We start from the raw sequence: 22,919 nt of genomic DNA, 5'->3' as shown, positions 1-22,919 counted from the left end.
AGCCTTAAAATATGTATAAATAATAAAATAAATATAGGTCGCTACTTCGCGGATTTTCACCTATTGCGGGGGGCTCTGGAACGTAACCCCCGCGATAGGTGAGGGATTACTGTATAGCCAAAATGGTTGACCACAGTATGGTGCAAGATGATTTAATGGCATGAGTTACAGGCCTCGTTTTCAAAAATGGTCAGTGCATGTTTATACAGCAAACACTTAACAACTATCCAAAACCGGTATCGGCTGATCGTTACCAACAATGGCGTACAGTATATTCATTTCTAGAATGTTTCATTAATAGCAAAGACCTAAATCCTAATAACTTGACCAAGACACCATTGTCCTATCTTCTTTAAATCCAAATAGGATTCCCAATTCTATCTATATGTAACCACCCCACATCTCAAATTGTCCTTCCATAACAGCATAATGAGACCACTTGTCAAAGATCTGCCATCCTATATAAAAGACCCTAACCAAATTCCCTATTTGTTATGCGGCTTTAGATCTTAAAATCTTGAATACTTCACTTTCACCATGGACATTTTTTTTTATCTGTAGTCCTTTACTTCCCACAATGAGGACCGGATAACTCTGAGACTGGACTTCAACAAACATCCCAGACGTCCTATTCAGAATATTCTCCTCAGAACTTTTTTCCTTCAATAAATGAAAAGAAAAAGGCTGTGTATCGAGTTTACACAGGTTGTATTTTGTATTATAATTTGTCTGGTGACCAAAAACAATTGTGTATTATGAATAAGGAAAGAAATAAAAAAAAAAAAAAATTGGACATGTACCGTATTGTCAAGGCAAGTACTGGGCTTTCAACGATTTCAACAAAATTTCTTTTTCTGTGGCAGAAAATTAAAAAAAAGAAAAAAAAAAAAAAAATCGATCAAATTTAGAGCTCAAGTTTTAATTTATTGTGGGCTTCTTGAAACCATCACAGTGTCAAAATTATACATACAACACACCAAATATTTGATCAAATGTCCCCGCAGCATGTTTCACCTCAATCAGAGGTTCTTGAAAGCCATCAACAAGCTTCTGGCAGAATTCTGGTTGGATATTTGATCACTCTTCTTGACAGAATTGGTATAATTAAACTGAATATGGTCGTTTCCTGGCATGGACCTGACTTTTAATCACATCCACATATTTTCAATTGGGGCAATGTCAGGACTTTACGAAGGCCATTCCAAAAAAACAGCTTTGTTGGGTATTTAAGGTTCATTGTCCTGTAGAAACACCCAATTGTTTCAAACCCAAAGTTTCAATATTCTAGCTGATGGTTTAAGGTCATGCTGTAGAATTCAGAGGGAATCCTCCATCATCATTATTCCTTCCACTTTGTGCAATGCAAAACAGCCTGAGAGCCACCCCTACCTTTTCTCCTCCTTACATACCTCTGGTCACTGTAGCCAAACAGCTCAATCTTTGTCTAATCTGATTATAACATTTTCCTCCTGAAAGCCTTTTCTTTTTCCATGTGATAAGTGACAAACTTTAGTCAAGCTTCAAGGCTGTCCAAGAGAAATGCTTCCTCATCTGTGAGTTGTGGAAGAGGTGGCTTGTCATAAAACGCAAGTCAGGAACACAGTGATTAGGTACATCAGAAAACAAACTGTTAAAATAATCATGTATTTCCTTATTAATAATTTGAGAATCAGTAGATGTTGAAACTGGTTTAGCTCTAGAGGAGATTATTGCAAATGCATCACATTTTCTAAGACTTGGTCAAGTACTGTAATTTAATGGGCTTGGCTCCCAATATATAATAATGGGTCCTGGTGCAGACAATCAAAAACTTGGCTCACTCAGGGCACTGACCTAACCATCTCTAGATCATGATTCTTATCCAATAGCTGGGATGTGTTCTTTCTAATAGCAAACAAATTATTCTTCCAATTGAAAAATATAGTAACACAAATATGGATATGAAATATAGTATGTTAATATTATAAAAGAAGAAGCAGTAAAACCTTTGAAATAACATTTAATTTTGACAATAAAACTGGAGTGCATAAGCTGAAACTGAAAATGGTTGTCTTTAAATTAAATTTGAAATATATACACACATTCAAACAGCTGTTCATCATCATGTGTTCTATGCATCTTCTGTGGAATATAAACCAAAAAAAAATAACTTTTTCCTTCCATACTAAATAAAAATTAATATAAATACTTTCACATACATCCACAGATCATCTCAGTAAAATGAATGCTTATCTACCAATGAAGTATACACAATATACTATACACTAAAATTTATTTGGCTCAATGATCTATGTGCTAGTTTTATAATAAAATTGTAAGTGTTCAAATCAATTTTTGTGTACAGATTATGCTTTGAAACTTTCATAAAGAAAAAAGTATAATGCATTATGAATCACTGTTTGCCTCTATTTGAAATTCACAAGGCCAAACCTAAAACTGAGAAATAGAAATTCTGCATGCATACCAATTTTGAGAATATTGAGCTCATAAATAAAGGAAAGCTTTGTTGTATGTCAAAATTTCAATTATAACTGATGAAAGTGGAGGAGGTAGTGTTATAGACAGTAATAACCAACTAATGATTCCTTCTTTGACTATACAATAAGGAACACTAAGATAAAAATTACAGGACGTAATGCAAAAATAGAAATGTATTTTTAAAAACTACAACAGATATAAAAACATTTTTAATATGCAATGAAAGGTCCATGCAACATGTTGAATTAAGAACATGTTGGGTACTTGTTATATTGTACATACTTATATATGGAGTCTTTGATTAAAACCACAAAACAGTGTGACAGCCCAGTGAACCAAATGTGCTTGGCTACTACATTAACAGAAGCTCAAACGAGTACAAAACATGGTGGTTCAGTCTAACGTGATGTGATATGGGCTACTGTGGCACTAGGAAACACAGGTTACTGAAACTTGCTTCCTGCTGTTTCTCTAAAGAACATTAAATAAATAAATGCTGGGAAAATTATGCTTATGAGAAGGAATGCACCCAATACTTGGGTTTAGGAAGAAAGATACCACAATCATGAATAGAGAAAGTGGCAAGACAACCAATGAAGAGTAAGGTGTGCATGTGTGGCATAAGGGGAATCAAGAGGATGTAAAAATTAAGATTTGTCCGTCACAGCTCAATGCCTTTTAGACATCCCATCCAGTTAAAACCAAACATATAAATACAAAGTCAGTGAGTACATTAACAATAAATGCCACTAAAGTTACGGATCTTGGTATATTTTGCCATACTTCCTTATGACATGGCTCTGTGGTAATCAAAGCAACATTCAAACTTTTGACACTAGTTTGAGTCTTCTAAAGAGGATAACAATGCAATGCTCTAAAAATTGGTTATGGGTCTGTACTGTAAAACTACAAGTATGTAATAATAATTAAAAAAATAAATAAATTAAGACAACACAGACACAGAACATATATTATGAAAAGTGTATTAATGCAGCTGGCCAGTTACCTGCTACATTGCTCCAAGGAAAATGGACATAACCTGTCATTGCTCTTTTAATTTGCTAAATTTAACTCTGGTTTTGTTTTCTTCCCTCCTAATGCAATGCATTTTAAATTCTAACTTCATGTTCCTTATATATACATCTATTTGTCAACATACAGTATGTTTTTTTTTCTTAGGCTTATTTTGCAAATATACAGTATGTTCAAAGTATAATTTAAACTATTACGTATTTCATTTAAGGCATTAATACATAAGTATAAATGTACTAACAACTATACACAGCAGCATAGAAATAACTATTGATAGGCAAGATTTTTTTGCTTTGTGTAGCAACCCCATAAAAAAAGTTTACTTATAAAAAAAGAAAAAAAAAAAAAAAGCTTTTCATTGTAGAAATAGAAAATCTGTTAACTTCACTAAAATAAAACAAAATATTTATCAAATGTCAAATATTAGGTATTACATTTTGTAATAGATTTAGGTACTGTCAATTTTTTGATCTGTCAGACATCCTTTCAGGACCAAGTTCTTACCTAGGTATTACATACATTGCTTTTTTATCTTAATGCAGTTCAAAGCATATTCTTCATCCTAGTGATTTGGCGCATTTTAGAAAAATGGCAAAAGAGGCTGAATGTGTACCAGTAATGTTCAAGAGATACCACATTCATTTCCTTGGAAGCACTTATTAGACGTAATCTCAAACCACTATATGAATAGAGCATGCTCACTCCATTTACCAAGTTAATTATATTTCTCCTGTTAATGGTGATCCTGTTCAGTTTCATCTCTTTGTTCAGAGTCTAATAGAGAAGGAAAAAAAACTCAATAAATTTTTTTATCATAAACAACACTAGAATATTAAACTCTCATGTAGTTTAACACAAAACTATACATACCAAAGGCAAATGGTCATTTAAAGTTTCAATAATTAGAAGGTATTCTGATGACACAAACAGCATAAAAAAGTCTCCATGAAAGTTTTCCCAGAGATATCAAAATCATAATAAAATAACATAGCATATATTTAAACAAACAACATTACGGGATTTTACCAGTGTACTTACTGCAGTAAAACCTATTGAAACAGCACATCTTTATTTTTATTTATGTCTTATCCAGTATATATATCTATATACTGTATATATATCACCTGTTTGGATTTATATATATTTATTTGCATACTTAGCGAATTGTAAACCTTGTATCACAACAGAACAAATCACACATTCCAAAATAATGTAGATTTGCATAAAATAAATCTATATACCCAAAGTTAATTACTCTCTAAGGAAATATTATATATATATATATATATATATATATATATATATATATATATATATATATATATATATGTATAAGTAACAGCGCAAGTACAGACACAAATCAAGTGCATGTGTGTACTGTATAATATTAACAAAAAGAGCAGCTTACTACTGAAAACGGCAAATATAGGAGTGAGTGGGGATCGAACCAGGACTCTTGATTACACTTGGTTTGTGTCTGTACTTGCGCTGTTACTTAGAGAGCCAGATCGGGGGAGGGGTGATGTTAGAGCGGGTGAGCTTATTCAGTGCTGCAGAAACAACGCAAATGTTGATCTTTTTTTCTTTCAGTACATGTGCCTTCCCTGTTTGTTTGTATATCTCTGCCTGTCTGTCTCTGTATTACGCAGTGCTCTGTCTGTCTGTGTGTTATGGATCTTGAAAAAAATAAGTTATATGGACAGTTGTTCATGTTAATTGCAGTCTCAATTGTTAAAAAAATATTTTAAAAGGAGCATCCCACATGAAAATATAACGATCTCATTAACTGACAGTGCATACCAATTTACAAATTTTATGTCCATTTGAGGTTAAAAAGAAAAAAAAGAAGTAACACTTTATCCCCAGCGGGGAATTGAACTCATGTTTGTGAGGCAGAGAAAAGCTACTCGGTCTGAGAGGCAAATCTTAGCGCGCTACGCCACGGAAGCTGTTATATGGTGTGTGAAGCTTTTGTGGAAGTGTTTATTTGATCTTAGGAACTCGGGCTTTACACATTCTATAGTTTATGCCTACATTTTGTAACATTTATTACTAAAATATGAAAAAGTTTCTGTTTTAGCAATGTGTTTACACAGATTACTGTAGAAACGGATCACGCATGAAATGCATGTATTCCAAATAGCGATCTATTATTTCTATTCTAAAACTCCAGCAGTTCAGTCACTCCCAGGTAATCAAACAAGGCATGAGCTGGGAAAACTTAGTGAACGTTCTGCGACGGTGGAGGATGGAATAGCCGGCTGTTCGCTGCTCCTCTTAATCGGCACATTTAGAAGACAAAAGAGAGGTGAGAACGGTTTTAAGGTGGGCCGGATCTACGAGTTTTTTCGTAGACTCTGGTAATTCTAGTGTTAAAGATGCTGTTTTATGGTTTGAATTTTCTAGAATTTTTGTTTGCTACTTTTGTTCCATTTTCTTCTCCTACGTTTTGTGTTGCTTTTTAGGAATTTATTAATAAGTTCTTCACATGTTAAGGAATTGTCTTTGCTGTCCTTGGACCAAACATTTTAGACAATTTCCCCCCTCCTATTTAAAGGCCATTTTTGGCCTAGAAAAAGGCATTAGCACAATTTTTGAGCCTGTACAGTCCAGGAGCCTCTTGTTTGAGTTGGGTTTAGGCTGCCAAGGGTGAGGCCAATTTAGTGGCTCAAGACCTGCATAGAGGGTAGGACTGGCTTTTGTTACTTTTGAATCATTTACTTCAATTTTGAATTTTGCTATGACAGGAATCATAACAATTTCCACACTCCAAAGACACATGTCAGGTTTACTGATGACTCTAAGTTGGTCCTATATGAAAGACTGTGGACGTGTATCCTATGATGGTCTGGGTACCCATTCAGGGTGGAATCCTACTTTGCCAATGCTGCAAAGGCTGCCTTCATCTCTCTGCTGTATACAATAGAATATGCACATTCATAAAAGGCGCAGAAATCTTAAGCACAGAAGGTAAAATGGACAATCTATTTAAAAAAATAAGTTTACAAAACATTCCAAAACTGTATTGTGAACTAATAGAAAGCAAGAAGCCATGCAGTTCAATTTTAAAATTTATGAGTTAAAATACAGATAAATGAGAATCTGCGTCTATAACAGATTTGGGAAAAAAAGATAGAAAATTTTAAAATTAACATTTTTTCAGTAAAGTAATTGAAGGAAAACTTTTTTCCACAAAAAGACATTTGTTTTCATTTCACAAATTAAAATGTGGAGAAAAACTGAAAATTATTTGACCTAACTGTAATACTTCCCCAATGTACTGATGAAGTCAGTAGGACATCTTGGCTCCCTTGTTCCCCAGGCTTACTATACTCACACCATGTCTCTGCTTTAGCATCTAGCATAAAAGTAGTACTCAGTAATCATGTGGAGAATGATGGTGTAATGTTGTAATACATAAAGAAGAGGTCACTGCACAAGCTATGATCAAAGATTTTTTGGACTCACCATCTCTGAAATTCATCTTTAAAGAACCTTATCTCAAGATGGATCAGTGCCTATTAACTCAAAGAAAACCATTTCATCTGAGATTATTCTGTGCTAGCATTGAGCTGATGTACTTCAAGCATTCTCTTACACCTTAAAAATTGTTAAGACAGAGTCAAGGACTTGCACTTGATTCAGATGATACTACAATGCAATGGTGGCAGCCTTCACTAGGATTATTTCTTGGAAGTTCAAGTTATGTTAGATTATAAAAACAGTAAAATCCAATACATGAAAAAACAAATGAGTCAAGAAGTAGCAATGTGTTTCACTGATATAAGAGCTCTATAGGCATGACTGCAATACTGGATAAAATATACAATTTTTTATGTGTACCACTATTGTGTTATATTCCAACACTAATCTTTACCATGTTATTAACAGGCAGGATATTGAATCAAAGTATGCTTATTTTTATATGATTTTCATAACGTAATAAGACAAAGAGTTACCTTAAAGGTAATGGTCTTTCCAGGCATGTGTGTCTGTGTCATTAACATTTTATTAACACCAGATAGTCTAAAAATTTAATTTGCTATAGTACTAGCAAATGGCATCTAAACATCGGAAAGCACTAATTTACCGAATTTCTAAACTTGCATTCTTGCTCTTTTGAATTGTATTCTTGTATAATTTTTTTAAAATGCCTTGTTTTGGGGTGCTGTGTGAATGCTGCTATAGGAAATAAAGTTTGACTTATTAGCAACTTTTACACTAGGTGAGTCAGAATTGTTTTCTACACTGTAGAACTACTTCTATGGAAAGTACTTCCAAGCCATCAATCAGAACCCTATATGTAATGTGATCTGTCCTGCCCTATTTTTGTGGTTTTTAAAGATTTTAAGGAGCCCTCTGTTAACATGAAAATGTGTTTATATGCTTTCACTGTAATGGTATATAAGCCATTTGTGACACTGTCCAGGCATTCTGTGTGATACCAACTCTTATGGCTTTTTGGTATGAATGCTGGTGTGTAGATAGATGTGCTTCCAAATGCAGCAGGCAGGTTAACCAAATTCATGGATGATGTAGACACATTAACATTTGTATAAAGCTAAATGATAGATAGATAGATAGATAGATAGATAGATAGATAGATAGATAGATAGATAGATAGATAGATAGATAGATAGATAGATAGATAGATAGATAGATAGATAGATAGATAGATAGATAGATAGATAGATAGATAGATAGATAGATAGATAGATAGATAGATAGATGATAGATAGATACTTTATTAATCCCAAGGGGAAATTCACAAATATCAATATTATTCTTCTTTCGGCTGCTCCCGTTAAGGGTTGCCACAGCGGATCATCTTCTTCCATATCTTTCTGTCCTCTGCATCTTGTTCTGTTATACCCATCAGCTGCATGTCCTCTCTAACCACATCCATAAACCTTCTCTTAGGCCTTCCTCTTTTCTTTTCTTTTCAATATGCTTTATAAGAATTACCGTAATTTATTTCCATTTGTGTATTTTTGGTGGCTTTTGCTCCACAGTTTTTTCTGGTAATGGACAAAATAATGCAGTATACAATTAAACCTAACTGTATTATTTTATACAATAAATAAGGCTTTTATCTATAAACACACTTGCAAATTATTTTGCAATAAGACTAAATTAAAATTCTGCAATGATCAGATACTCTAAGAAAGTTTTAGAATTTAGGATAACAGTGGTATTTCACCTTTTCTTGTACTTCTAGGCAAACTGATCACATTTAAAAAATGTTCCCATTAACTCATAAAGGAGAGTGTGTACTTAATTACCTTTGTGTTCTGCTAAGGCAGCCTGTTTATCAGCTTCAAACTCGCCAACATTGTCGTCATCACCATTGTAATCAGCCTTATTGTCTTGCTGGTCCATTTCTACATCGGGATTGTTATTCTGCTTACCTGAAAAAATATGGAAAAATTTAACAATGAAAAATGTTAAACTAATACTAAAGTATAAAGTTTGCAAAAATAATTTCTATCCAGCCTGTTAATTTATATTTTGAGTTATTTGTTGAACTATAAAACAGTAAATGTTGCCGATGAATAATTTGAAATATTCAAGTCTAGGGTGGCTATATTGAAGTTGACTGTAAAAATGCAATGGTCTTCATTATTTAACTGTTAAATTAAGGAGTCTTTCAGGACAGAGAAAATGGTGGAAAAATAATGAGCATGTAAATAATTTATCCAATGATGGGTGTATAATTTATTCACATGTACTGTTAGGAATAGTGGCCACATTGTAAAAAAAAAAAAAAAACTGTAAACAAACACAAATGTACATAATCAATCTCTCTAAACCTGTTCCAAACAGCTTGACAGGCTTGCCACTTCCATGGCCAAATAAGTCTTGATTTCTGCTGCAACATTCGAAAGGTAGGATCAGTATTTGGAGTCAAAAATATGAAAGCATGGATCCATCCTATATTCTATCAACGGTTCAGGCTGGTGGTGGTGGTGTAATGGTGTGGGAAATATTTTCTTGGCACACTTTGGGCCCCCTACTACCAACTTAGCACCATGTCCATCCCTTTACGACCGCAATGTACCCATCTTCTGATGACTACTACTACTAAATAAATATTATACTTCCAGCAGGATAACGTGCCATGTCACAAAGCACAATCATCTCAAACTGGTTTCTTGAACATGAGAATGATTTCACTGTACTCAAATGGCTTCCAGAGTCACCAGATCTCAATCCAATAGAGCACATTTGGGATGTGGTGGAACGGGAGACTTGCTTCACGGACATGTAGCTGACAAATCTGTAGCAACTGTGTGACGCTATCATGTCAATATGCACCAAAATCCCTGAGGAATGTTTGCAACACCTTGCTGAATCTATGCCTTGTGGAATTACAGCAGTTCTGACGGCGAAAGGGGATGAACACAGCACTAGCAAGGTGTACCTAATAAATTGGCTAGTAAATGTACATAAGTGATTTTGTTTTATGAGAATTCAACTAGTATGACCATTTTGGACAAAGCTTAGTTATTTTTTATCATCTGCTTAGAAAGTGTTTCATGTGTGAATGCTGCCAACCTACATTCTTGTAGATGTGCTACATGGGTCAGGACACTGAAGGGGTCTCAACAGGACACACTTCAAAAATGATGCAAAGTATATTTATCATTATACTTAAAAAATACACCATACTGTTCCACACAGCCTTTTGTGTTTGCATCTGGCAAAGTTTTTTGTATTTTAAGTCCTCTGAAATAATAAGCTATATAAACAAATTTCTGTGTATGCCGAACTCAAGGCAGTTTTTAACGAAGGAAACCCATCAACCAAGTTCAAGTACTTTGTGTCTTTCTGAAACACTCAGTCTGAGGTCAAGAGTGCTCTGAAGCAGGATTTCATTATGGATATCTTTGTACTTTGGTCCATTCAGCTCTCCCTCAACCATGATTATTCTCCCAGTTCCTACCACTGAAAAACAATACTACAGCATGATGCTGCCACCACCATGCTTCCACACTGAAATGGTATGGTGCAGGTGATAAGCGGTTCCTGGTTTACTCCAGGTGTGATGCCTAGAATGGAGGCCAAATAGTTCAGTTTTGGTTTCAGTAGACCAGAGAATTTTGTTTCTTATATGAGAGTCCTTTAAGTGTCTTTCTACAAACTCCAAGCAAGCTTAAATGTATCATCTAGCCACTCTGCCAGATTAGTGGAGTGTTGGTGTGTCGGTTATCCTTCTGGAAGATTCTCCCATCCCCACACAGGTTCACTGGAGCTCAGCCAAAATGAACATCGGATTATTGGCTACCTGCCTTACGAAGGCCCTTCTCCCCTAAGTGTCATAGTTATTCCAAACTTTTCCATTTAATTATGGAGCCCACTGTGCTACTTGCATCAACGTGTTATTTCATTTTTTTTAATGAATTTGCAAAGATTCCCAAAATCTGTTTTTTGATTTGTTATTCTAGGGCATTAAGTGTTGTAAAATGACAACAAAAAGAATTTAAACGATTTTAGAATAAGGCTGCAACACAACAAAATGTGAAAAAATGAAGGCTGAGATTTGTTTTATGGCAAAAGCTGGAGAATATACTACTCTTTAAATTATTGTATATCTCCTCCTTTCAGTGAATTACCTCTGCTCTTTCATTCTAAAACGTAAAGCCTTAAATATAAAAGGCCCACTGCACACTCATACTCCATTTACTGTCTTGCTGCACCTGATCTATGGACTAGAAGAACTTGCTTTCAAAACAGTACTTAGCTCAAAGCTGTGAGATGCATTAACTTAATGGCTTGATCTCAGACATTTCTGCACATATTTCATGCCCAACTCTTTTTGTTACGTTGGTGGTTCATTGAATACTACCACTCTTCTCATGCTTGATTTGACTTTTTTGTTCTCATAAGCCTCACCAAATCAAATTCTACATATTTTCTTGTTTTTATGGCAATAAAGCAAATAGTGTTTACCACCTAGGAATTGACGTTATACATAGTAAATTTTCCATTACCTTTTGTAAATAGTAATAAATACTTGTAAATACCTCCATAACCATATGAAAATATACCATAGGTTTTAAATCCTATTTATTTAGTAAACTAATGTATAACTTGTGAGAAATCATACTTGCCTCTGTGGAGGATTTACTAACCTCCATCAAATAACATATCATCTGGAGAATCATCAAAGATCTCTAAACCATTCTTAATGAGTTCTTCTTCTTGAACTTCTTCCTCTGTTCCTTTTGTTTGAATTATATCATTTTCATGTTCTTCATTTAATCGCGCTGTGTCAGTTAATGTACCTTCATTTACTTTTCCTGGATTCTGTAATTCATCTTTAAAAATTGAATTTTCATTAACTTTCAGCTTTTCTTGGTCTTCCACACTCTGAAGCGGTTTAGTAGAAATTGACTGTGCACCTTCAATATTTGACTTTTGTTCTGCAAAATTATTAAATTGCATATGATTTAGTAAAATACAGTACAATTTCAGTAAATAATGCTAAGCTGCTTTCACGGTTTGCCTAAAACGTACAGCATAGAAACCAATCAAGATTTAGTTTTGACTCATGGGCTAAAACTAACAAGAAGCAGCACCTTTGGTTTGATTTCTATTTTGAGAAAATAAGACGCATTTACACTTTCTAGTGTTGGTCTCAAGTTAAAATTCATTAATAATATTTGACCATATGTATTTAGTCTTGCTGTATATAGGACTTTCTGTTAAGGTAGACTTTTAATGGAAGGAATGATACATGGTTGGGATTGCTGTGTCAGTCTCCTTTTCCATGTGCCATAAACACACTAAAGTAGATAAGACTTACATGAAGGGATTTCAGTGCAGCAAAAATGTATAATGCTTTTTTTTTTTTAATACTTTCATCCAGGAAATTTACAGGATGTTAGTTACTTCATGCAAACAAATAGGACGATCTAATTTAAACAAACAAATTGAAGTGGGCTGACTCTTTAAATTAGGTTCAGTTACTAGATTAATTAACACTTGTTCTTGATGTACATGTTAAAACGAGACAATTCAAATCAATGAGAATCTGCTTTCCTTGTTTGGTCCTAACTCATTGAAGATCTGCTTTTTATACATGAACAGGTTTGCTATAAAAATGCAGAAAAAAGAATGCTATTTTTCCAAAATCTTTTTTATACTTGATGTCCTATTACATTAGAAATGTACTACCCACTTGAAATGATGTAACCTCCAAGCAATGACAGTAACCAGCTATGGATGCCATGACAGAAGTATGTGGAAGATAACATGGAGGATGCTTCAGACTTCAGAAAACTGATAATTGAACTGGGGCTGGGCGTGAAAGTAATTAAAGAAATCAACACAAAAGTGAAGTAACGTCTGTACTATTTGCATCAGGAGATGAACAATTGGGGGAAACATACAAGTAATTACTTAAAGGCAAAGTTCAAGTAATTGCTTTAAGGTAAAGCAGAGGGAAAACCTTGGAAGGTAATATAGAGCAATAATAATAAATAACATCAGCAAAATTCAGGAATAAACTGAACTAGATGATCAAACTTGAGGATGCGAAATATATAGTCACAACCCACATGAGACAATGGAAACAAATGGTGACTGCACCTCATGGAAGAATAAGTGCAATAGAATGTGAATGCAAAATTTCCCATAACATATTTGTGGAGTCTGAATACAAAATAAGAAGGTATTATAAGAAACAAGCAAGTTGAGATTCTGTGTGTACATTTTGATATTGTTTACTGTTTCTGCACGTGTCCCCATTGAGGCCTACTAACGTTTCTCCCACTAACGTTTTAAGTCATAACAGGTAAGTTACAGTAAATGATTTTACCAATCATAAAAGTATAAAAAAGTACAATGGGTTATGTAAGATATGAATGAAGTACCCTGTGGCATGTAAGTTGTTTTGCACAGAGCAAACAAATATTTTGATAGTACTATTTAACTTACAAATCAAGCTCAGTGCTCCATTATCTGTAGATTATAATGATTTACTATTTCAATGTGATTTACAATAGGATTTACTAGGGGGGCCTGATATTCAGGTGACATGGACAATCCTGATTTCAGGATATGCGTCCAAAAGATAATTGAAGAATATCAGAATGTCACTGTTTTAACAGGCTGTCCATATAATAAAAAAAGTGCTCAGCTGAAACAAACATCTTCACAATATACTGTATTTAGAACTATGAGTATGAAACGCCAAGTGGGACCGCCCTCTCATACCACATTTCCCAGTTCAATGTAATATACATAATAATAGTTTGTTCAAAACTCCACTGGAGAAAGTTTGATTAAGGAAAACCAAGAAGCAAACAAAAACAGTACTGCCATTGATTTGTTTCCACTTGAAGCATAGTGTGAAATTATATGTGTTCATATGTAAAAGTGTCCTGTCTCCACTTGTGCCCTTCTTTGGTGATTATGACGAGATAAAGCAGGTATTGAACAAATGAGGCTGGGATTTATGCCTGGGTATAAATGCTAAGAAAATAATATAAAATGTTCTCAGTATTTATTTCTTATAAAATAAGAGTAAGAGCCATTTGCGAGTTATTTAGGTCATGTTAAGTTGATAGAAGTGTTTTCTTAGTTATGGTAAATGTTTGCCTATAAATTGGAGCATAGCATATGGAAGATTCTTATAACCCCCCACAAGCAGAACTGAAATGGAATATTCTCACTATCTCTTGTCCCTCTGATTGCAGATTAGTCTCAGTTAGTGACTGACCTGCCTTGCCTTGTGTAAGGCACACAGGGCACACGGTTTCAAACCGTGCCTTACCGTACTCACTGGTATGTGCAGAGCCGTACGTTTAGAACGTATTGAATGTGAAGTAAAGCACAGAGAAATAATTCAACATTAATTGTAGAAACAATTGGGAGTTTAACAAGAAACATTTTTCTTTTTTTGCCTTTTATTCTACAACCTTTCTCTATTATTGTGTGGACTGTTTGCTTTGAAATTTCATTAAACCTTTTTAAAATTAACTTTTTTTGGACTGAGAGATTTCTTTTGGTATGCATTTGGCTTGTGCTTGATCCTAACTTACTCACCAGCAGCTACAATAAGCAAATACTGTCAAAATGTACTTACTTGTATTCTCAGGAATTTCATTTTCATCTTCCATCACATTATTGTTTATCTCAGGATTTTGTTTTGCTTTAGAGTCATCTTTCTCTGGATTATCTGGTTGTTTACTGAGACTATTTGATATTTTTCCCTCAGGTGTTAGATTTTGATTTGTCACATTTACACTACTTTGTTTTTTCTTTTCACTTTGAGCAACCTGAAAAAGCAAAAATGAAAAATAAACCAGACATAAATCTGAAAAATATGCACAATTAGATTAAATGCATAAACAGAAAATGCCTAAACAGATTAAATGTGTAGCTGGATTAAATAAAAATAAATATATATTGACACTATTTTTACCGATACCAAATTTCTTAAGGTGGTCTACAGAAAACCTAAAGCTAGTATTTTATTTTTATATGGTTTGGACCCTGCAAGGGTCATCTGCCATGGTCTGTTTAAAAAAAAACGGGAAACACATTTAAATTTGTAAGTACCCATCCTCTCTTTGAACCAGCTTTTTCTGTCTCAAGCCTATTCTAAAAGCAGTCTGTGCAAGGCAAAAATATTTCTACCTTAGGCATACTTGCAAGAAAGAAAGAAAAAAACTCATAAGAAGAGTAAGGCCAGGAGAAGTTGGCAGTGGTCAGAGCTGAACAAGACAGCTACTGTGTATCCTAAAACATGCTGATGCAAAAAATGTATCAGGCAGAATGTTGTTTTCTGAAATTTGCAGAGGTCTTAAATCTGGCACATTTTTCATGCAGTGGAGTTAATTAAAGGCTGTGACAGCATGAATGTACAAAATACTAAAAAAAGGTTACTCCAAAGCAAAAAAAAAGTACAAAAGTCTCAATATTTTGCCTATGCAGCTCTAATCAGGGTCCGGAGTCTTGCAGGTTTAATTTTTTCACTTTTTTAATATATATAAAAAGTGGAGTGTGCTTTACGCAAGCCCTCTAATGAAGAAATAAAGTCTTCCATTTTTTCCATATTGAGTGCAGACATTAACTCTATATTCCTGAATCGCTGTAGCAGACACTCTCCTTTGTATTAAATGGCTCTGAAATATATGGCAAACAACGTATAAAACACAATGTCAACTATAGGATTTATTATTTACATATTTTATGCCTGTGATTTGATGCTGCTGAACACATGACAATTCAAAATGGTGATGGTGGAATGCAAAAGAATTAGATTTTATCAGCCCCTCATTTTAAACATGTTTTCTCACCTTCCTCAATTCCTCCAGCTCCCACAATGACACCCCCAACTCTCTGCCATGCACCCCAGTAGATTTTGAAATACTGGAGTTAAGAAGCAATACAAAATAGACAAACAGCTAACCAACGTTTACATCATGCAGCGTCTTTATATAGTGATCCACCGTCAGATGATTCAGTGCAATAATTTAGTGTTTTTTTTTTTTTTGTTTTTTTTTTAAACAACTGGATTACAATTCTACATGGGTTAGATGACTAAGTACTATTTTAATCAGACCCATATAATGATGCAGGAAAAGACCTTTTTACTGATTTTCAATGTTTTGAAGAAGAAAGAAGAGACAACTGACAGACAGAAATCAGCATGGCACTAATGAGGTGAACTATGTATTTAGTTCAAAGTTAGGAGTTACATGTAGTAACATATCTGGCCTCCACAAACAGCTGTAATGAGGTAACTTTACACTAATTAAACAAAAACATCTTAGCTCAGGTGCCAAATGAGAACGTAGTCACTCAAAGCAGCACACTGCAGCCCTACAATCCAAATGCTAATGAGTTATGGGAGTATATAGCAGTGTAATGCTACATCGAGGGATGGTTCCTGTCTTATGTGCTATAGACGAAAGCCTATGCAGCTCTGTACTGCGTAAGTGGGTTTGATCCGCTGCTTCCATTTTGACAAAAGTTCATTTCTATTGTCCTCAGTCTGGGTACTTCATACTTTTTAAATGTTTATATCAAATTGTGATTTTTGCCAATTACTGTTTGCATATTAGGTTCCACATAAACTTACTGTAGCCACACCTGTTAAACAGCAAACTATACACATGCTGGCTATTGATTATTAATTTGTTTTATTAAGCAGTGTATACCCTAATAAATATAGGGTGGTCCAGATCTAATTATGCAATTTTCATTACGCTATAACTTAAGTTTATAGCACCTGCCCTGCACATAGAGATTTCACTTAAAATTAGTTTTGTTGCCGATTGATGGCAGCACCTGCACTGCATTCCAAAATGGCGGTGAGATGGTTGTCAGTCGAACTATTGCATAATTAGATCTGGACCACCCTGTATGTACAAATTACTAACAGTACTACTTACCAGTGGTCTGCCAGCAAAAATGAAGTTGTTTTCATTCACAAGTAAAGAAGCTACTCTGAACATAAACCTGTATATATTTACATACAGTATTTATATGCACACGCAATCATTCCAATATACACCTTTTCCCCCCTCATGTGATTAGTCACATGAATCAAGGAAGGAACTGTATAAAATTGGGATAGTCCAAAAATCACTAACTGTTGAAAAGCAGGAACAACTACTTTGTTCTGATCCTCTAGTTTCAGAAAGAAAAACTGTAATCAAAATTGCTTAGCCTTTAATAAATATCACAGGATTGGAGAGGTCTCCTCATGCTATCTTTGCATTGTCCATACATCTTTGAACAAGTCTCCAAATTTTTACGGAGACATTACGCTGCACAAGCCTATTTCCATTTAGGCAGACCATCATTGTTTACGCAGATCAATACAGATAGGTTCTGTACTATTCTATGTGTGCACCATTGTGGAAAATAGAAAGAATTTAGACAGGACACTGCTGCCATAAACCTAAACCTGTAAATTGTAACTAAAAAACATTTCAGAATTTTTCCAGTATTTCGTTTTTATCATTTTAGCAATTATGAGGATAAATGACAACAGACTACAACAAATTTCCATAATATCTACTGTATAATACTTTTAAACATATTTAACATCAAGTTTTAATTAGCAATAACCCGCTACACTTATGCTTGATACACAATTATATTACCAATGGAGGTTTAGAGCCAGCGCTTCCCGAATTCTTTTGTTGTTGTTGAATCTTTTCTTCATATTCCTTAGATATTTCATTCATCCGGATATTGCACTCGAGTCTAAAAAGCACATTTAAATAATGATAAAATGTTACATGCTTAGCAAGGATCATATTATAGCAGACAACTTCATTGAGATTTGACCAGATGATTCAGGCTATCTACCTAGTTACACAGCACATTGTATTTATATTTTTTAATAAAATTGTTTTGAAACCTGACCTCCTCCTACTACTAGAACAATTCTGGATTATCTTGAAATGATCAGCTAAATCTGTCCATAATCCACCCAAGAAGAAGTTATGCTTTTTGATATACACCTACAGTTGTGTGTATTTTATGGCACGGACAAATCCATGAAAATTGTAAGTTACTGCTTCTGTAACTAAAAAAACAATGATTTAAGAACTAAGCCACAGATTAGTTTTTGGCAACAGGACCTTTTTCTGAAGTATATTTTTACTCAAAAAATACTTCTACTCTGTTACATTTCTATCTCCCTTATTACTGTCACATTTGAAAAATTTACATTTAATAAATTCCTCAAGTCTCTTGTACTATGAAGAATTAGTGGCAACTCTTCACTGTTAACTGGCTTATACTGTGGATTTCATTGGCTGTTGGTCACAGATGTCTTGCTACTCTGACTAAAGTTTAAAGAAAAAAGTGCTCAAAAGTATGCTTCCTGTGCTTTTTATTTTTAAAAGCAGTTCGGAGGATAAAAGCAACCATTTAAGCCATTTCTATTCAGTAAGAAAATTTAAAAAAACACTTCCACTGCACGTAACTTACGTTTCATTTTGCAGTCTTTTCTCCAAATTATTTTGATTCTTCTGACACTCCTGCAGCTCCACTTGTAATTTTCCATAATCATTTAAAAGATTATTATACTGGTCTATGGAGACAGGCAAGAGACAAGAGAGTAAAAAAAAATGTCTAAATATACTGTCTGTCTATTTTATGGACCCCTTGCCTTAAGTATAACCTAGTGAAAACAAATAATAAAACCTGGTACAAAATTTTAATTTTGATGTTTTAATTATGCCATTTCTCATAATATCACTCATAGGTTGGATATTGCCCTCAACCCATTTTAGACAAATACAATATACTGTACGTCTTATTGATATGAGATTTTCAGTTGAGTTATGCCATGCTTAGCTTATATTGGACTAGACGGTATTTTATGAATGGCTAAATTCCACTCCTTACTCTTACTTCTGTGCCATGTAAAATTATAGAAACTATAATAAATAAATCAGAAAATCACTTGTATGAAGATAACATACTAAATAATAGTAAGTACGGGTTTATGACAAGAAGATTTTACGAAACCAATCTAAGATTTTTTTGAATAGTTAAGCATACAACATAATTTAGTTAGACTGATAAAAAGCATTTTCTCACACCAAATGTTCATACTAAAACTGGAAGCTGGAAGTAACGTATAAAACTGGATCTTTAGTTGATTAACCAGCAGGAGACAAAGAGTACAGATAAGTAGAGAATGCTCCATGTGGAGTGCGGTCATCAGTGGTATCCCTCAGAGGTCTGTCCTTAAACTGTTACTTTTTTCTGGATTTATCCTAAACCGGATAGTGATACAGCCCATCAAAACACTCTCAATGGTACATCTGTAGAATGTGGTGAGAATGGGGTGAGGTAGGTTTGCCTTCTTCAGTCGTCAAAAGAACTGGAAATGCTGATATGTCTTCTGTGTGGTGTTAATTGACCAAGTAAGGTCAGCTGGCATGAGCACATCAAGCAGTTTGGTGCTCAACAAATTCCATCGCAAAGCTTTCCCTGTGCAATTGGTGTGTGGACGGCGTGGGCCTTTCTGAAGTCAGCAATCATCTTTCATTTTATCTACATTAAGAGACAGATTTTTGCACTTACACCAGTCTACCAATTGTTGTATCTCCATTTTGTAAGCTCATCCCCATTGCTGAGGAGACCCACCACTGTTGTGTCATCCACAAATTTAATAATGGTGTTCGAGCTTTACACAGCAAGTAAAATCATGAGTCAGCAGAGTGAAAAGAAGAGGTCTGAGTACACATCCCTGTGGGGCACCTGTTCTCAGAATGTTGATACTAGAGATGGTGTTTCTGATATGAACTGCCAGAGGTCTTTGTCAGGAAGTCCAGGATCCAGCTATATGGGGAAATTTAGTAGCCTACAAGACTTTATTTTCCTATTAGCTTCTGAGATATGATGGCACTGAAAGCTGAACTGAAGTCAACAGAAAACATTCTATCATAAGGATCTCTTTTTCCATTGGGCCAGATGATGACTAGATAATATTAGATTAGATAAACTTTATTAATTTGAAGGAAAAATTCACATGTATATGACAGCAGAAACATAAAAAAACAAGGATACAGACTCACAGTACAAATAATACAGCCAATCAATCAATATGTAAATAAAAATAAACAAATGTATACTGTTCAGATATTTCAAAATGATATTTCAAAATAAACTTGATATGAGTTTCTCAGGAGGAAGCATTGAAATGCCTGATAGCAGTGGGCAGAAAATACCCTCAGAGGTGTTTCAAGTACACCATGGTGGAATGAGCCTATGGCTAAAAGTGTTCCAAGACAGCACCTCCTGGAGAGGATGGAGGAAATTGTTTATGATGGCATCCAATTTTGCCACCATCCTTTTTTCTACAACAGCTTCCACAGTGTCTAGGGTTCGTCCTGGCATAGTTCTTCTTTTGAGTTCAAGTTGCTTCCCCAGTAGACCACAGCATAGAACATCATACTGGCTACCATGGAATGTTAGAACATTTCCAGTAGCATGATGCACACCTCAAAAGACCAGAGTCTCCTTAGCAAATACAGTCTGCTCTGGCCCTATTTACACAGCACTACAGTGATGTCAGACCAGTCCAGTATGCTGTTTATATAGATCCCTAGGTACTTGTAGCTTTGCACCACTTCAAAGTTGTCATCCTGGATGGTGACAGGTCTCAGAGGCTCCTTGGCATGTCTAAAGTCCACCACTAGCTCTTTTGCTTTGCTGATGTTGAGTTGCAAGTTGTTGTCCCTGCACCACAAGACAAAGTCCTCCACAACCTTCCTGTATTCTTCCTTGTCTCCATTATTAATACAGCCTATGATGGAGGAGTCACCTGAACATTTCGGGGAGATGGCAAGGGCTGGTATTGTGCTGGAAATCTGTTGTATAGAGGGTAAACAGGACATTTCCCCAAGGTGCTTCAATATTGCACACAACCCTTTCTGACACACTGTCCCTCTGTTGGTCAGGTAGTCCATGATCCAGGAGACTGTGGGTGCATCAAGATGCAAAACCTTGACCTTTTCCCCTAGTCGATGAGGCAGAATGGTGAACATTCTGCCAGAATCGTAAACATTATCTGGACTGTGGTGCCGGCCTTGTCGAAGTTGGAGTAGGCTTGGTGGAGCATATAGATGAGAGCATCTTCTACACCCCAAACTTCAGAGGATCCAGATGTTTTGAAGCCAGAGGCCGTAGCTATTTTTTTACGACCAGCCTCTGAAAGGTCATCATGATGTATGAAGTAAAAGGAAGTAAAAGCAACTGGTCTGAAGTCCTTGGGATCACTACAATTACCTTTCTTTGGCACTTGGACCTCACAGGATGTTTGGCATCTTCAGTGGAATAGTTCTGGTGACTAGAAAACTGGAGAGGGTCATGTAATGCGGGAAGTCCAGATTTTAAGAGGCAAAAGACTAGTCTTTCAAAGCACTTCATGATAAGAGGTGTGAGTGCTATAGGACAATAGCAATTGAGGCAAGAGACAAAGGACTTCTTCAGTACAGATATGATAGTAGTGGTTTTGAAGCAACTACCTGCTTCAGGGAAATGTTGAAGATGTCTGTAAAGAAATCTGTCAGCTGGTTTTCACATTCCCTTAGCACTCGGCCAGGGGTGTGGTCTGGTCCAGCAGCAGGTTTGTGTGGGTTTACATTCAACAAGGTTCTCCTCATTTCAGCAAGATTAATGATACCAGTTCCAGTTAAGTTATTAAAGTTGTAAAATTTGCAATTGATACAAAAATTGGAGTAATGGCAGACACTGAGGAGGCAACAAAAACAATGCATTTAGACTTGGACAAGCTTCAGAAATGGGTAGACACTTAGAAAATGCAGTTTAATGTAAAAAAGTGTATACAGTAATCCCTCGCTATATCGCGCTTCGCCTTTCGCGGCTTCACTCCATCGCGGATTTTATATGTAAGCATATTTAAATATATATCGCGGATTTTTTGCTGGTTCGCGGATTTCTGCGGACAATGGGTCTTTTAATTTCTGGTACATGCTTCCTCAGTTGGTTTGCCCAGTTGATTTCATACAAGGGACGCTATTAGCAGATGGCTGAGAAGCTACCCGGCTTACTTTTCTGTCTCTCTTGCGCTGACTTTCTCTGATCCTGACGTAGGGGGATTGAGCAGGGGGGCTGTTCGCACACCTAGACGATAAGGACGCTCATCTAAAAATGCTGAAAGATTATCTTCACATTGCTATCTTTTGTGCAGCTGCTTCCTGAAACGACATGCTGCACGGTGCTTCGCATACTTAAAAGCTCGAAGGGCACGTATTGATTTTTGATTGAAAAACAAACTCTGTCTCTCTCTCTCTCCCTGCTCCTGACGGAGGGGGTGTGAGCTGCCGCCTTCAACAGCTTTGTGCCGCGGTGCTTCGCATACTTAAAAGCAAACAGCCCTATTGATTTGTTTGCTTTCCTCTGTCTTTCTGACAGACTCTGCTCCTGACGCGCACTCCTTTGAAGAGGAAAATATGTTTGCATTCTTTTAATTGTGAGACGGAACTGTCATCTCTGTCTTGTCATGGAGCACAGTTTAAACTTTTGAAAAAGAGACAAATGTTTGTTTGCAGTGTTTGAATAACGTTCCTGTCTCTCTACAACCTCCTGTGTTTCTGCGCAAATCTGTGACCCACGCATGACTATATAAAAATAACCATATAAACATATGGTTTCTACTTCGCGGATTTTCTTATCTGGAACGCAACCCCCGCGATGGAGGAGGGATTACTGTAGTACAACACTTGGGCAAAAAGGAACATCAATTAAAAATACAAGGTGGGAGACACTGCCATAAAAGAAGCAACCTTCGAAAGGGATTTAGAGATTTATGTTATAACAAAATTTTCATCAACTAAGCAATTTACAGAAGCAGTTAAAAAGTCAAATAAAATGTTAGGTTATATTGTTAAATCTTGAATATACATCAA

At 35.4% G+C, this 22,919-nt stretch overlaps 1 protein-coding gene across 3 annotated transcripts in view; it reads right to left on the bottom strand.

Annotated features, from left to right (window-relative positions):
* Positions 1–1,985: 1,985 nt before the first annotated feature.
* Positions 1,986–22,919, bottom strand: part of golm1 (golgi membrane protein 1) — a 42,680-nt gene continuing 21,746 nt past the window's right edge. For all 3 annotated transcript variants that reach the window (XM_028802403.2, XM_028802405.2, XM_028802404.2), the window contains exons 5-10: positions 18,466–18,568; positions 17,631–17,733; positions 14,600–14,792; positions 11,643–11,933; positions 8,793–8,918; positions 1,986–4,284 (exon numbers count right to left, since the gene is read on the bottom strand). In XM_028802403.2, coding sequence (XP_028658236.1) covers positions 4,244–4,284; positions 8,793–8,918; positions 11,643–11,933; positions 14,600–14,792; positions 17,631–17,733; positions 18,466–18,568 — 857 coding nt within the window. In that variant the 3' untranslated portion in view covers positions 1,986–4,243. The remainder of the gene's footprint in view (positions 4,285–8,792; positions 8,919–11,642; positions 11,934–14,599; positions 14,793–17,630; positions 17,734–18,465; positions 18,569–22,919) is intronic.

The sequence above is a fragment of the Erpetoichthys calabaricus genome, chromosome 5 (genome assembly GCF_900747795.2).
Source record: "Erpetoichthys calabaricus chromosome 5, fErpCal1.3, whole genome shotgun sequence".
Taxonomy (NCBI): Eukaryota; Metazoa; Chordata; class Cladistia; order Polypteriformes; family Polypteridae; genus Erpetoichthys; species Erpetoichthys calabaricus.
This window is presented reverse-complemented; position numbering and strand designations above follow the sequence as displayed.